This window comes from Erithacus rubecula, assembly GCF_903797595.1.
Source record: "Erithacus rubecula genome assembly, chromosome: 6".
Lineage (NCBI taxonomy): Eukaryota > Metazoa > Chordata > Aves > Passeriformes > Muscicapidae > Erithacus > Erithacus rubecula.
In genome coordinates, this window is record NC_136688.1 from 24,085,451 (window position 1) to 24,100,514 (window position 15,064).

At 45.4% G+C, this 15,064-nt stretch overlaps 1 protein-coding gene across 1 annotated transcript; it reads right to left on the minus strand.

Annotated features, from left to right (window-relative positions):
• Nucleotides 1-302: 302 nt before the first annotated feature.
• On the minus strand, nt 303-7,054 carry RHOV (ras homolog family member V). The gene is made up of 3 exons (XM_079308540.1): nt 6,683-7,054; nt 3,321-3,379; nt 303-2,990 (listed from the first exon to the last, which is right to left on the minus strand). The coding sequence occupies exons 1-3, from the start codon at nt 6,876-6,878 to the stop codon at nt 2,550-2,552; spliced, it is 696 nt and encodes a 231-aa protein (XP_079164666.1). The 5' UTR covers nt 6,879-7,054; the 3' UTR covers nt 303-2,549.
• Between the last annotated feature and the right edge of the window lie 8,010 nt (nt 7,055-15,064).

Genomic DNA, 15,064 nt, shown 5'->3' on the forward strand with positions numbered 1-15,064 from the left:
GGCTCAGTGGTACTGGGAGGGCCTCCTGACTGGTCCCTGGAGGGTGGCATTGAAAGCCTTGGATGTTTGCTACTCCATCCCCCTCAGCAGCTTCCATGCTGAGTGGAAAGATTAAGGAACCTGGAAGGAACCTGGAAAGTTTCAGCTGTGAGGGGATTTTTACCATTGCTAGTGGAGGTAAGGACATGGAGTGAGAAGTGGGGCTATTTCCCTGTTATGGTTATTGCCAGTAAAATGGAGTAACTCTTTCTCCATATTAAAGCCCAACTCAATTTGCACTGACAAAATTACAAACACAAATTGTGGACATTAAAAAAATTTATTTAAACGAATTTTAGACATAATCACATAGGAAGAAAGTAGCTCTCAGTACAGTTTCTTTTCCAGAATGAAATAACCCCTGTTTCATACCAAGCTACTGCAGGACTACCCTTGCTCTCCTCAACAGGAAGGAGGCTGGTATTCTTTCCACCTGTGGATTTGCTCCACAGGGATATGGCATGCTCTTTGGCAGGTCACACCACAGCCCTTGGCCTCACAGGCTAAAGAAATGTGTAAAGACCCAACAGACAAACTGAACTAGTGATGCAGCAAAGGTGCCTGTACAGGTAGGATGTACACACAGGGATGCATTGCTGAGTGAGAGCTTTGTCAGGACGTGGTGTCCTACCTAGACCCCTGTCACACATGTCACTTATAGTCACTGTCTCTGTGATCACCACCTCTTAGGACTTCCCTTCACAGGAAGACTTCTCCACCTCTTTCATCCTGCAATATTGCCCAGGGAGACAGCAGTCCTGTCTCACATCCCAAGAACTACATAAGCTGCACTACAAAACCAGATGGCTGTGAGAGATGTTTGCAGGCATTTGTTTGGAGCCAGACTGCATTACTCACATTTGCCTTGCTACAGGCTCACTAGAGCTCACCTATGCTTACTTTTGGTCTAGGGCAAAACATCCACAGCGATTTCTCTTTCTGTCACATTAGTCCAGAGTGTTCCCAAAGTGATGGGCCGTGGCCAGATGCAGAGAACCCCCTGAGTATCAAAAGCATTGCTTGACAGACCTGTCACGCCCTCTGCTACATAAACCAAAATGAAATGTCTCTGCAAAAGAAGATTTATAAGTTGATGCAAGTTCTGTAATGAAATATAATAAAATGTGAATAGACTTTCTGGGGTATTCATCCCCTGAGAAACAGGTGAGAGGAGAAGAGAGTGAAACAAAAGGAATTCTTTTCTCCAGCATAAACTTCATGGATTTCCTTTGCTTTTGATTTCAGCAGATCAAGCAGTGACTTTTAAAAAAGAGAAGCATAACAGAAAAAAGACCTGAGTCCTCTGTTCCTGTTCTGCAGTCTCAGGAAGAACTGTACAAGGTAAATTCCATTCTTTTGTGTAGATCTGAAATGAGGATTACTAATGAAGAGGAGTTCTCTCTCACTACAAGCCCCTCCTTTTGATTCAGAACTGAATGTATAGATAATAGTACTTTGAAACTCGTATCACTAAATTTTCAGGTTCCTAAAGGTTTCCTTGCATATTAGCATCTCAACAAAGTAGAACCACAACTTTAAATTAACAACATTCATTCTTCTTTCCTTCTCCATCTACCTTTCTTCATTCCATCTTTCTCCTTTCTATTTGCTTCCTTTTCTTCCTTCTCTCTCCATCTGCATTTGACCCCTTGGTAGTTTGCTGACACAGTTTTTTTTCTATGCTAGACAGAGCTACTTCTCACTGTTCCTCACCTTTTCTTTCTTTTGAAACACCAGACACACAAAAGGCCTTTCAAAGCTGATCCCCAAGTCCACAACTACCTCTTAGGACAGGACTATAACACTGGCACCCAGCGGACTAGAGAGTCCTCTCAGAGAAGGTTTTGCTCAAAGTATTACTGTAGCTCCCAGTGCATTTTATCTTCTTCCTTTATTCAGGAAATACCTTCTCAAGAGTACTCCTAGTAGTACAGGGCCTTTGAGAAAGAGTGCTGTTTTTTCACAGCCAAGTGAATTCTATCTATCTCAGCAAATGGAACCAGAGGGGGAACCCAAGTCTCACGTTACAAACTCTGCACCCCATGCCTGACCACATTGCAGTTGCATGTAACTGCCCCTGCCCTACTCTCTGCCACACCTATAAATCAGCCAAAACACAGGCTGATTTCAGAAGTCCCTTATGTTTATTATGCTGCATCAGAACTCTGAAAATGTGTGAGCTTCAACCAGAAAACTGGTGATTTTCAACAATTTAAGGAACCTGCCTGTTCTGAGGTACTGAGTCTCGATGTATCAAGAGCTCCCATTCATCTGGAACTACAGACATGTCCAGCAGGTATTACAGCTGCCTGGACCATTTCACATCTCAGCACAGTGGAAATCTAGTTCATGTCTCCTAGGCATCTGATACTGTACCCAGCAAGAGACAGGTTTCCAAGCCCAGCAGCTTATCATACCCTCCTTGCTGGGGCCATAGGAGCAGTCACTCCAAGAAGGTGCAGAGCCAATACTGGCATTGGGTGTTTCTTTTCCCCTCCCTCAAAGCAGCTTCAGACAAAGCAAAAGAACTTCTTCCAGCGGCACTTGGAGAGAGTCTTGATGCCTTTGGCAGTCATCTTCTTTTCCTGACGTGCCTTGTGCTCGACACCGCTGACAATGGCCATGTCAAAAACCTCCTTAAGGTTCTTCTGGGTCAGTGCTGAGCATTCCAGGTAGGCTTCAGCCCGGATTTTGTCAGCCAGACCTTCTGCCTGAGGCCGGGGCACAGGCTTCACGTGGTAGCGGTCCAGGCTGATGAGGACATTGACATCGTCCCGCAAGTCTGCCTGCGTCCCCACCAGCAGCACCGGCGCCCGGGGGTTGTGAGTTCGTATCTCAGGGATCCATTTCTCTGTAATGTTCTGGAAGGAGCTTGGGTTTACCACACTGAAGCACACAAGGAAGACGTCGGTGTCAGGGTAACAAAGAGAGCGCAAACAGTCAAAGTCCTCCTGTAGGAAAGGGAGGGGGAGAAAAAAAATCTTCACTGGACTGCTCTTCTAACAGCATGATGCTGCAATAGCTTTTCTACTAGTTAATAGGATAGCAACAAAGGCAGGAGGGCATTGTACTGACTTTGTGGCCATGCCACGTTTCAGACACAAGTTTCAGAGCTGAGGACATCTATCATTCACTTGTCTGTGACTCCCATATCAGCAAATGGCACAGATGCTTGACCTGTGCACTTCCTTTCTTCCCAGTTAAGCATTGCCTTCCTCAAAGCCTGAAAACAATCCTGGTCCCACAGGACCGCAGTTGACAGCTGCTTTAATAGAGCTTACCTGTCCAGCAGTGTCCCACAGCTGAATCCGGACTGGGGCTCCATCCACAAGGACCTGCACTGTAGCAAAAGGAGAATAAGGATGAGTCTAAAGCAGCTGGCCAGCATACACATGCACACTCACACAGGCTTTTCCTGAGCACTCTGGTTTGTACCCTGCTGAACAGACTCACTGAAGCTGCTCACGTCTCCTCCTTGCTGAACATCCTCCCAAACCTCACTAAGACTCTTGAAGGTTACATTAGAAACATTAAGAAAACTGCAGCAGACTTGGTTTTGTTAGCTCTCAAGTGTTCTTCTTGTTTTGAAGGAATATTTACACATTACTGAACAACTGCTCCTCTAGACAAGAAGAGCCCTTAGCCAAACAGTTCCCTGAAAACCACTTGTTCTTCTTCTGCAACCCAAAAAAAGGATAAAACCAGAGGACTTCAGCAATTTGCTCCTATCTTCTTGGCCAAGCAGCAAATTCAAATCAGTCTCCATCAAACAAACTACTGGAGATTTTTTCCTATCCAGACCAGAAAAAAAAGGCCTTAAAAAAACATTGTTGTGAGTGTCCTAGTTTGGGAAAAAGCCACCTTTGTAATGAAGAAACTATTAAGGAAACAGTGATGAGTGAAATCCCTTTCAGAGACTATCCACACACTGAAAAACTGCTGAGTTACACATGTAAGGTTTGCTCCCGTTTCACTCCCTAATCACAGTAAGCCTTCATGTGGTATCAGCTGACTCAGACTGAGGGCTGGCAGGACCTCTGATGGCAGTCGGGAATGAAACTGTTAGATGTTTAAGTGCATAGACACCACAGAGATTGGCTAGGAACTGAGGAGAAAGAAAAAGGGGTTGTGGAGCTGGAAATCACTTGAAAGTCCTGACCAGTTGGATGGGGCTGTGCTTTCATGAATAGAGGCAGACATCATGGCTAAGGTGACAATGGCTGGCACTTAACACCAACTAGCAAAACTCCACTGCTGTGTGCAGGGAGGAGGCTTTTTGTTTTAAAAAAAAAAAAAAAAAAAAAAAAAAAAAAAAAAAAAAAAAAAGCAAACAAAAAACCCAAAAAGCCCGCCCAAACCCATGAACAAACAAAAAATCTCCCAACCAGAAGAAGCAGGATCAATCTTTTGTGATTCTTGAAGTAATTCATCAGGTGAGAAGTGACAGAAACAAGAGAGTTTAACACAAGCTTTTGAAAGAGAGCACTCCTCCCTGAAAGCAGTCTGGGGGGGAAAAAAAAGGGACACGCAAACAAAAAAGATGAAGTTTGGTGGCAGATGAAGATGGGAAGAAAAATGAAGGGGTGGGTGCGTCCACCACAGTGCCACTCCTCGCGGCGTAGCTGAAAGTCATTGCTTCCGTGTGACTGGGAAACAGTCGGGTTGTTACCATATCTTTGCCCCAGAGGAGGAAGAGAAACCTGTTCCTGATCAAAGAACCTGCTAGATCCTGACTTGATCTTCAAGGCAGCAGGCATTTGACTTTCTAGTATCTGGTTTTCTCTGTCTCACAAGTGCATTGAGAGAAGGAATTAGCATCTCTGAAATGTCTTGCCATCTTCGGAAGAAACTCACCACATGTACAACCTACTGCTCCAGCGTTTGCACAGAGTTTATCCCATCTGCTGCTAGCTTGAGCTACGCCAGCAACTCTGCACCAGCCCTCCAAAACCGCCCTCACAAGGCCCACACCCTCAGGATGAGGATGGATCACGGTGCAATAGCGAAGGGGCTGGCAGAACAGGATGGCCTGGTGGAGAAAGGTCACCGGGTACGCATTTCACTCAGGGCTGCTCTTGTCACCAGGCAGCGACACCCAGCAGGAGGTAGCAGCCAGACAAATGTATGTGGCTGGGTCACTGTCCCTTGATAATGCAACACCTTCTCCTATCTTGTTATTGCCATCACAGCCCCATGACCGGGATTAAGGTTAGAATTTAAACTGCTCCGTTCTGCCAGCAATCTCAATAGCAGGCATTCCCCAAAAGTGGAAGGAATTGAGCTGAAATTACTGAGCTGGATCCTGGGTCCAGGAAGAGACTCCCAGGAAGGGACTTTCTTCAGGCTTATTCAGGGTAAAAGCAGGGTTGGGAAGGGAAACTTATCTATTTTTCCATTTCCTCCCAATAAGCACAAAGTAAACTTCACAAGGCACATTTTTAATGTTTTTGATTTGTATCAGTTACATACCCGATGAACCTCTGAAGTCAGACTTGGTACTAGAACATCCAGACTGGGACTAAACCTATGTGCAACTATCTTCACATTACCTGCTGTTAATCAGGGAGTTTCTGCACTCATCTTGCCTTCACCTTTCTGGACCGTTTTTTAATGGATTTGCCCTTCCAAAAATGTGCAGTTTAATAACTACAGTAATTTTAAGCCTCTCTTAGTCTAATCCATACACATGAATGTAAAGAGAGCAGAGAGAGAAGTAACCTTTCCCTTGAAGGACTCAAGATTCCTTACGTGTGATCACAAAGGGCTTCTGGACCGTGAACAGAAGTTCCCCGTTCATTTCCTTCAAGTGACAGTGGAATAGCCGGGAGATGGTCAAGGTAAATCAAAAACTCTCAGTGAGCAACTGAGGGAGGACATTCAGACAAACAAAACACTCCTTCTAAGCACCCTTATGACTATGACACATTAGATGTATCATTCCCAGTCTGACTTGAGCACATCTCTAATCTACCAATCTACATCGTCAAATAGTGCTGTGTTTCTTCATATCAAATGAAGATAAGAAATCTTTCAAAGGGCTTTGTATTCTCCTGGGGTTTATATTAGAAACTGGAGCCCAAAGGAAGAGGAGCGTAGAACAAGAACAAAGATAGCATTTACAGAAGTGGAAACTAATGAGAGCTCATCAGCTTGCAATTCTAGCCAGACTTATAAAGCTCGTCAACTTTTTGACAACCTCTGTTCAATGCCAACTTCACCAGACATGGAGAGTAAAGGATGGTTAGAAAAACCAGTATCAGTTGAAGCTAAAATCGCAGTGTCACACTGTAGGTTATTTCTGAAACTAAAACCACCACAAAAAAACCAAAAACAACAACAACAAAACAAACCCCAAAAAAACCCCAAAAACCTAAGCCCCCTTCTATTTAGTCATAACAACACCACAAAACCAGGAAGGTGCCCGAGTTCATAGAACTTGCAAATTAACTCGACTCCGTTGCAGAACGGAGGACGTCCACCTGCTAAAGGTCGGAGGGACCCGATCCGAGCCCCAGAAATGCTCTGGGGCCGTGTGCCCGCAGAGCCCCCGGGAGCGCTCGCCTCCACCCACCCGGGACCCCGCTCCTCCCGAGGTTTCGCTGCTCCGGGCTGGATCCCCCGCGCAGCCCGGGCGGGCACCTACCGGAGAAGGTGTCCAGGGCGGTGGGCTGGTACTCGTCGGGGTACCCATTGGTGGTGTAGCTGACCACCAGGCTGGTCTTGCCCACGGCGCCATCGCCCACCAGCACGCACTTGATGCCCAGCTCCGGGCCGCTGCCGCGGGGCGGGCTGTGTCTCCGCAGGGCGGGCGCGTAATCCAGGAGCTCCTGGGGAGGCATGGCGATGGCACTGCCGGTGGCACCGCGACCCGACGGGGCTCAGCGCGGGGCCGCTGCCATGCTCCTGCGAGCGGGTTGCTGTCGGGGCTGCCGTGCGGGGACACCCTCTCCAACCCGCCGAGCCTCGCTCCTCATCGCTACACCTGCCGCCCTGCGCACAAAACCAGCCCCGATTTCCCTAGTCCCGCCCTGTCCCGCCCCGTCGGGAGGTGGCCGGGCCCAGCCCTGCCTTCCCGGCCCGGCCCGGCCCGGCCCGGCAGCCTCCTCCCGCCGCCGAACCGCGGGCGAGGGTCCCGCTGCTGCACCCCCATCCCCGCCATGCCCCGAACGGCGCCTGCCCTCGGAATTTCGGCAGGTGTCACACACGGCAAAGCCGCGCTTCATCCGCGTCGCCCCCGCTTCCCTTTCGAAAGAAGCAGCCCCACTGTCCCATTTGGGGCATCTGTGATTTTTGCCCTGAAATCAGGACGCAAATAAAAACAACAGTGCTGGTCAATAGTGTGAAGGACAATATAAAACAAATGGCCAAAAGTCACGGCATCTGTTAGCGATGCGATTGCCTTTACTGGGGCCCAGCCAAGCTGTTGCTACCCACTGGCAAAAGCCACAAAGTGTATTTTCCCAGCTGCATGGACAAGTGCAGGAGTTCCCAGTCTGCTGCCTGTTTTTCATATTCACCTCTGGTAGCTCACACATCACACGGTGCCCTTGGCAGCTAAGAAGACGGCTCCATCCCTGCCCTGAGGAGCTCACCGTCTAAAGAGGTATGACTAAACAAACAGAAGAGTGGGAACACATCACTTAAAAGGAGAGATACAGCCACACTATCTCAGCCATCATTGCACGCCAGTGTAGCACCTCCAGGTGATTGGAAGCACTGGAGGGAAAGCATTAATTCCTGCAATACCCACTATTGCTATATTAGCTTTGAATGTGGAGCTGCTTCCCAATGGAGGAGCTAAACTCAGGCTGTCAATGAACAACACTCATTTAGTTACCATGATGTCCTTCATGGTCTTCTCACCAAGGCAGACCTGTCTGCACTAGGCAGGCTTGTGCTGCAAGCAGCTGCTGATTAGCAGCTCATGAGTTTGTCTTGCTGTAGTTTGCATCCATGTTGAGAAGATACAAAGGTGTTTCACTACACTGATGTTGAACTTGAGAAGAAATCTTTAAGCCAGGCAGAGTCTAGAGTACTTTTCCCTGTGGTTGACTGAAAGTCATAAGCAATGCAACTCTTCAGGCTCAGTGGACAAAGCATGTCTACTCTTTGGAGGCAGTCACTAGCTTTCCTGAGAACTGCAAAAATGCTAGTCCTCCGCACTTTCCTCTGGCATTTTGCTTAAATGTGTTTTTACACACAGCACAGCCTTAAATTTCTACAGCTACAAAAAATGGGGATGGTATTAGAAACTAGGCTGCTGCTAAAACCTCTGCCAGATAGTCTTGCTACAGCGAGTGGCTGCTGTCTCAAGGGACTGACTGGCTTGCGTTAGACTGGCTTTTTCCAGTGCCGTGCTCCCCAGTGCTAGTTCAGAGCCAGGTGACAGCTGAACTGCTCCAGAAAAGGAGAATGCGCTGGGACAGGCGATACTCCGCAGTGTGTGAGGTGTGGCAGTGCCTCCAATGGGATCGGCAAGGACACGCTGCGCTGCAGCCGGGACAGGCGGAACAGCAAGCGAGGAAAATGCAAAAAGCTTTCCCAGAGCATTTCAGACACTGGCTGACTTTCTGTGAACTGTGACATTTCCACTTAATCAGAAGATATAATGAGGGACTATTCACCAAATCGTACACTGTTAGGAGGGACAACTGACAATTATTCACCAAATTGTCCACTGTTAGCAGGGACAGTGAAGAGAATTTGACAGTTCAAGCTCAGAAGACACATTGTTGCCCCACTCCAAGGCTCCAGCCCTTTTTCTCTTATACCTTTCCTAAAATCTCTTCCTTGTGGGACTATGCTCCTTTTTCCTTGCAGTTTCTGACAACCGTTGGTTGACACACACTTAACTTGTCTATGAGCTTAAGTGATTTTTAATCTGTATTTAAACTAAGTGATTAAGCAAACAAACAGGGCCGTTCCCACGGATTCGTTTCTCAGGTCTTGCCTTTGTCCTGACAGCTAGCAGAGGATGCAGGTTTAGTTTCCCAATGCAGAGAGCAGTCAGACGTTTTGGGTTTGCTAGATTTTTTAAAATTTTTTTTTGGTACAGTTTTGGCTTTTTTTTTTTTCAATGAAAATTTGTCCAATTCCCTGAGCTGCTGAACCAACAGGTCTGGGGACTGGCTCTGCCCATGTAGGTAGCAGGTACATTAGGAGAGCCCCATTTCATGCTGCTTGCCTGACGTGCTCCTCTGCCAAAATCAGCTGTGCCTAAGTGGGAAACACGCAGTCTGCAAGGCTGCACTTGGCCTCGCTCCCAGAAATTATAATTACTACAAATTATGATGATATTTCTCATGATGTGAATTCCTATCCACCAGGAATTAAGCGCAGAAGATCAAACTCTTTCCAGGCAGATCAAATACAGATTTCAGGTACTGTTAATGTTTAGCCATTACTCAGCTAGGCTGTACTATCTGGGCTGCACAGAAAAGCTGCTCCGTTAAGGTGATTTACAGTGGAAATAGACTTCTATTCTATATGTAGGCAGTGTGTGATTGCCACCACCAAACAAACCCTATACCTCTGTACAAAGTCCTTTTATTAAAAAAAACCCAAAAACCAGTTATTTAGAGGAAGACACTTCCTTTTCTGCCCATTTCTATTAATTTTAATAACTTTTCTCCCTGCTGCTCTGGCAGGAGAAGTCCACCAATGGACCAAATCAAGAACAGTACATAAGCCAGTTTGGATGAGGAGGACACATGGGCTTGTCCCTTGTGGGGACGAAACTATGAATCAGCTCAAACTATTCTGTATAATATCCCTTCTGAAGTGCAGTGCTATAATACTGGGAAATGGTTATACTGGGCTTTTTTACAGGTAGTGGTTCAGACTTTCAGTCCTTGACCACCAATAACCTCGTGTTCTGTTCTTCTGACAACATTGTATTCTGCCTCCTTGGCTGATATTCTGCTTCCCAGTCTTGTCTGAAAGTCACAGAGTGGAAGCCATTATCATTTTTGCAAACCCTAGCAAACTACTCCTGTTGCCTCAGAAAAAGCGTTGTATGTTACGGGAGGTGGCAGTTTTAAAAATAGCATGGTTCCCTTCTTACCAAGGGAAAGCAAAAAAATTATCAGCCTCTCCTCACATGGTAGTGAGCAAACCCAGCCTTCAACATTACCTGCGTTTGTACAAGTGGGCTGCATATGTCAATACACTTCCTTTGCAAATGGTGCCCTGGGATCACATTTCTGAGTCTGTTCACAGTGCTGCACAAGAGAAACCCTAAACAATGAGAAATGAGAGCACAGTGAGAACAGGCGACAATGCCACCACGCACTGGGACCTAGACTGAGAGTGGGGCTGAACCGGAGTGCAGGTGCCACAGCAAACTGGATCCCGTGATGTCAAGAGACACTCTGAAAAAAATGGAGCTACAGCCGCTGCCCAGCTGGTCGAATTGGTAATTGCAAGCAATGACACAACCAGTTCTGAGTCACCCAGTGTTTGTCATGCACCTGAGTGTGCATCCTCCCTGGGAAAAATCAAGCGCAACTATAATTACCACTTAAAAGGACTGACAGACAAAAGGGTGAAGACAAGAGCCCGAGCCTGGTTTTCCCTTGCGGTGTGCCTTGTCTAGTTACTGTAACCTTCAGGAAGTGATGTCAAACTTCTTTGTATCATTTTCTACCAACTCCGCAGAGCCAGAAACAGACACAATACAAAGTCAATGAAACATCAGGCTGTACCCATGCACAGAAAAATTATGACAGGAGAAATCCAAAGAAGAAATATTCTAGTACTTGCTTTCCTATACAGAGATTTTGGTTGATAGGAACTCCATAGTTTCTGAGTCTACCGCAATAAAAATGCTTTACAATTCTATAGCAGATAATGGATACTTATGGTGTGAACTCGAGATGTGTGCTTTTGAAATGCCTTTGGGGGAAAAAAAAGAAAAAAAATAAATAGAAACAATGTTAGAATACAGCTCACACTATCCTGCCCTCTGAACTACTTCATTGCTCTTTGGAAATAAAAGCAAAGTCTAGAAGATGCACAGAGATGTTCTGGTTCATCTGTTCACGACCACTCTTGTTAAATGCGGAGGCAAAGAGCCACAACAACAACATTATACTACATTTTCAGATTAAAGAATAATTAGTTTAAATGAAATAAAAATGCCACTATAAAATGCCATAATATTTTCTCAAACGTTCCAATGGAAGAAAAGCACCGCATTGTACAAAGTCCCTTCCGCAAACTCAACTTCATCTCCTCTCTGACTTGCTTAAAAACTAGTCCTACCTCTCAGACATGCTATGAATAATTTAGAAGTGTGTTGCCATCTGCTGGAGAAAGTATATATTTTAATTCATCAACGGATGAATGTGAAAGAACAGGCAAAGTTTAAGGCATTCAAAGACTTTCTTTAAATCTGAAAGAAACAGCAATTTTCAGACTAAAGACAGGTTGGAAGACAACGGTCTGAACTTAATTTAATTATGTCACTCAATCGGACACTTTACACAAAAACGAGGCGCTAACGTTTAACAGGAATGGGTGAGGGAATTAGCAAGAGAAAGGTGATAAAGTTCATATCCCCCCTGTGAAAGAAGGAAAGGAAGGCAGTTAACACTAAACAGTGAAGGGCTGGGTTGAAGGGTGATCGGAAAACCATAAAATGCTGTAAGATCACTGTCTCTGCCAACTTATCAGTTTCAGTTCTCAAGCTTATCATTTATGGATCTTCCTCGAGGATCAAAACTGAGGGATTAGCCACAGGGTGCTGGTGATGGGAAAAAGGTTTTCTCACTGTAAAAGCATGTTCCTGTCCTGCTTTTTGTGCATTCTAGGACAGATGCGTTATGCCCTAGGGTTTCCATGGGGGCACTCGGTGGGTTTGCAAAGGGCAGCCTGCTCTGGAATGCACATGTAGCATCAACAGACCTTGGTAGTTCACTTGTGGGAAAACTTCTTCAAGTGTCAGGGGAACCGTGGTCCGCAGGTCTGCAATTGCTGCTCGGGCATGATACAGTTTCACCCAGTGTTTACTGGTCTACAGGAGTCTGCTTTGACAATGGGTTTGAAGAGCTTGGGAGGCTGGTTAATGGTTAGGAGGCGGGCTCTGGCAAGATTTTGGGCTTTGATCTCTTCTAGGGTGAATTATAATTGTTGTATGGCTCCCCATGTAGGTTCCAGTTCAGGTTCTCATGGGTAACTGTGATACCCAGGGTACACAGCCACTATAATCCTGTTTACTGCATTAAATTTGTACACATCATTCAAAACGTCTCTCAGAAATGCCGTGCCTTGTCTTGGGAGGAGGTCTCTTGGTTGACTGGAGGACACAGGTATCTGCAAGACTCTCATCAAAGCAGAAACAGGGGTGTCTCATAGACTGGAAGTATATTACACCTTTGTTGGTGTCTTATGGAGGCTGGTGCATTTAGGGAGTTACACCAATTTGCCTATGGCTTTTAAAAATATAGGGTGTTTTTTATGCTGATCACTGTGAAGGAATATTCTATATGAAGTGAGGTGGAGTGATGATCAGTACCGTCTGTAGTGGAAATCTGTGAGGAAGTCCAGGGCCTAATTCAAATTTTAATCATGTCACTAGATTCTGCCCTTACATCTTTCCACAGTCACATTTTCCTGCCCTCTTCTCTGCACCAGCATTCATGCTCAGATCATGGATCACAGAACCATCTGCTGCAGGGCAATGAAATGTCTCACTCTGCAATCATATATGCACTGATGTGCACCAAGTGGGGGTTGGACAGGGCAGCCAGGAATGACACAGACAGCATTGAGGAAGCCCAAATTTAGACAGGGTTAATCTGCTGGGAGTCTGGACCTTGGACACATTATATGTTTGTCAATGTCGTGATCTAGAATTACCTGTTCCTCTAGGCATCTGAATAACATGCCATGCAACACCTAGATGTTGATAGCTGTGTCCACAGCTGGGAGAAAATGTTAACTGTCTAAGTCAAAATTACTGCAAATTGCTGCTGTGACCACAGCCATACCAAAGCAAGACAAGGATTTAGGGTTCCAATCCAAATGTATCACCAAAATCTCCTAAATTCTCTCGCACAAGTCCCTCTTACAGACTTACACCACTGTTGCACACAATATGTAATCATCTGATTGTCCACACATTCCTGGTGAATCAAAGAGCTGATAAATCTTTAATCTAACCCTTGCTCTTCCCTTCTTTTCAGAATACCAAATCTGTGAATACAGCACTGGGATATAATTATCGCACATGTTTGTAAATTAAATAATCACAGCAGATGATACTGCAGATGGATGGAGCAGGCTTGTGGGCTTGGGTTAGCTTTAGGCTGATGTTTTATTTCCAAATAAGGTGAAAATCTGGCTTCCACTTTAACCACATTACAATCAGACACAGGTTTCTCATGAGGATTAGCCTTAACAGGCAATAATATCTGCCAGAATGAGAACACAAATCTCTTCCATTTCTAGATCTGACCAAGAAAAAAACAACTTATAAGACATGGCCTGATCTAGGCTTTGAGTAGAAACAGCCCAGAGAGTTGCACGCTGAGAAGTTTGTGCACAAATGTCAATTTAGCTTAATATCCAGATATATTTCAAGACAGTTTATTTCCCCCTTACCAAACAACCCTTCCATTTTCTACTGCTGAAAACATGACTAGAAAAAGAAAAAAGTAGAAGCATCATTGCTGAAGACAACAGGGGGAAATCTCATCTTGAATGAGGGGTGAAACTTTTGTCACCCCTATGACATAAACCTGAGCTGAAGCTACAACCAATGTAGAGAATTGCAGGATGTTCCAAGGAACTAATTATCTCTTTTTAAAAGAAGTCAAGAACTTCTTGGTTTGATAAATCTTGGATTTTGTAATGAAGGCTATGATTGCTGTTGATTTTTGCAGAGAAAATGAAAGCCAAAAAATGGACACTAAAGGACAGTGTTTAAATCAGAACAAGAGTATTCAGACTAGCCATAGCTTATATTAGACTGGAAATCAGAGCTTGAGATCATGGGAGTGTTTGGAACAGATATGAGCTAGGGCAGTCAGGGGAAAAAATATCCACACTATCAGACAGAGCTTGACAGGAATAGGGAAAGGACTATATGATGTGGTATCTACGAGAGTGGGAGAATGGATCTGATAGTCCAAGAAGTCCCTTCCTACCTCATTACCCTAAACCTAATGTAATTTGTTTGTACCTTTTGAGATGCTGAAAGGGAACAGTTGCTGCTTATGAAGATCAGGATGATTAGACAGCAAAAGAATGTGGTTTTGTTATTTTGGCTCAGAGCTGCCACATAAAGAGGGTAAACAGCAGAGGCTGGGACTGGTGCTTGCAGGCAGGCTAAGTCAGCAAAAGCCAAGTTCTGTTTTTAGCAAAGCAGGCAGCGGTGACCCTGTGGAGGCGTGCCATGGGAGCCTCCAGGAACCCAGCTAGCGTGGGACCTGCATGTCTGGCTCAGCACTGGGGAGAAGGCCTGAGGCTGAGTGATGCACAGCACAGCCCTGGTTTGTGAGGGTGCGGTGTCCAGAAAAAGAGAAAAAGGAGGTGTAACTTTGTGAGAAGCCAGCCACATGCAACTGCTGCCTGTGGTGCCTCACTGCCACCTGATGTGCAAACTAAGTTTGGGAAGACCTCTTGTGTCTCATAATCCATCTCTCCACTTTGCAAGCTGACCTGTACCCTGTGAGGCATTTCTCCATTGCTTCCAGAAAGTGAAGCTTATATCTAGTATGCAGTACACAGCATACTCATAGTACAGTATATAGCACACATACAGTGTACACATATACATCTCTATTCATTTTATGTAGGATGGAACCCAAAGGGTTGTGTAAGAGACCAGTCTTTTTGTTAATGCCTTTGTTATAAACTCTGCTAGTTTAAGCTAGAGGGTAAAATTGTAAGTAACAATTGTTGGCACACCAGAACAAAAGAAACTCCAGGTTATAGATAATATTTAGTGACACAGAAGCTGGGTCCAACACAGAAACTTGGGATAAGCTTGCAGAGCAAGTCTAGTGTAGTTCAAGGACAGCCT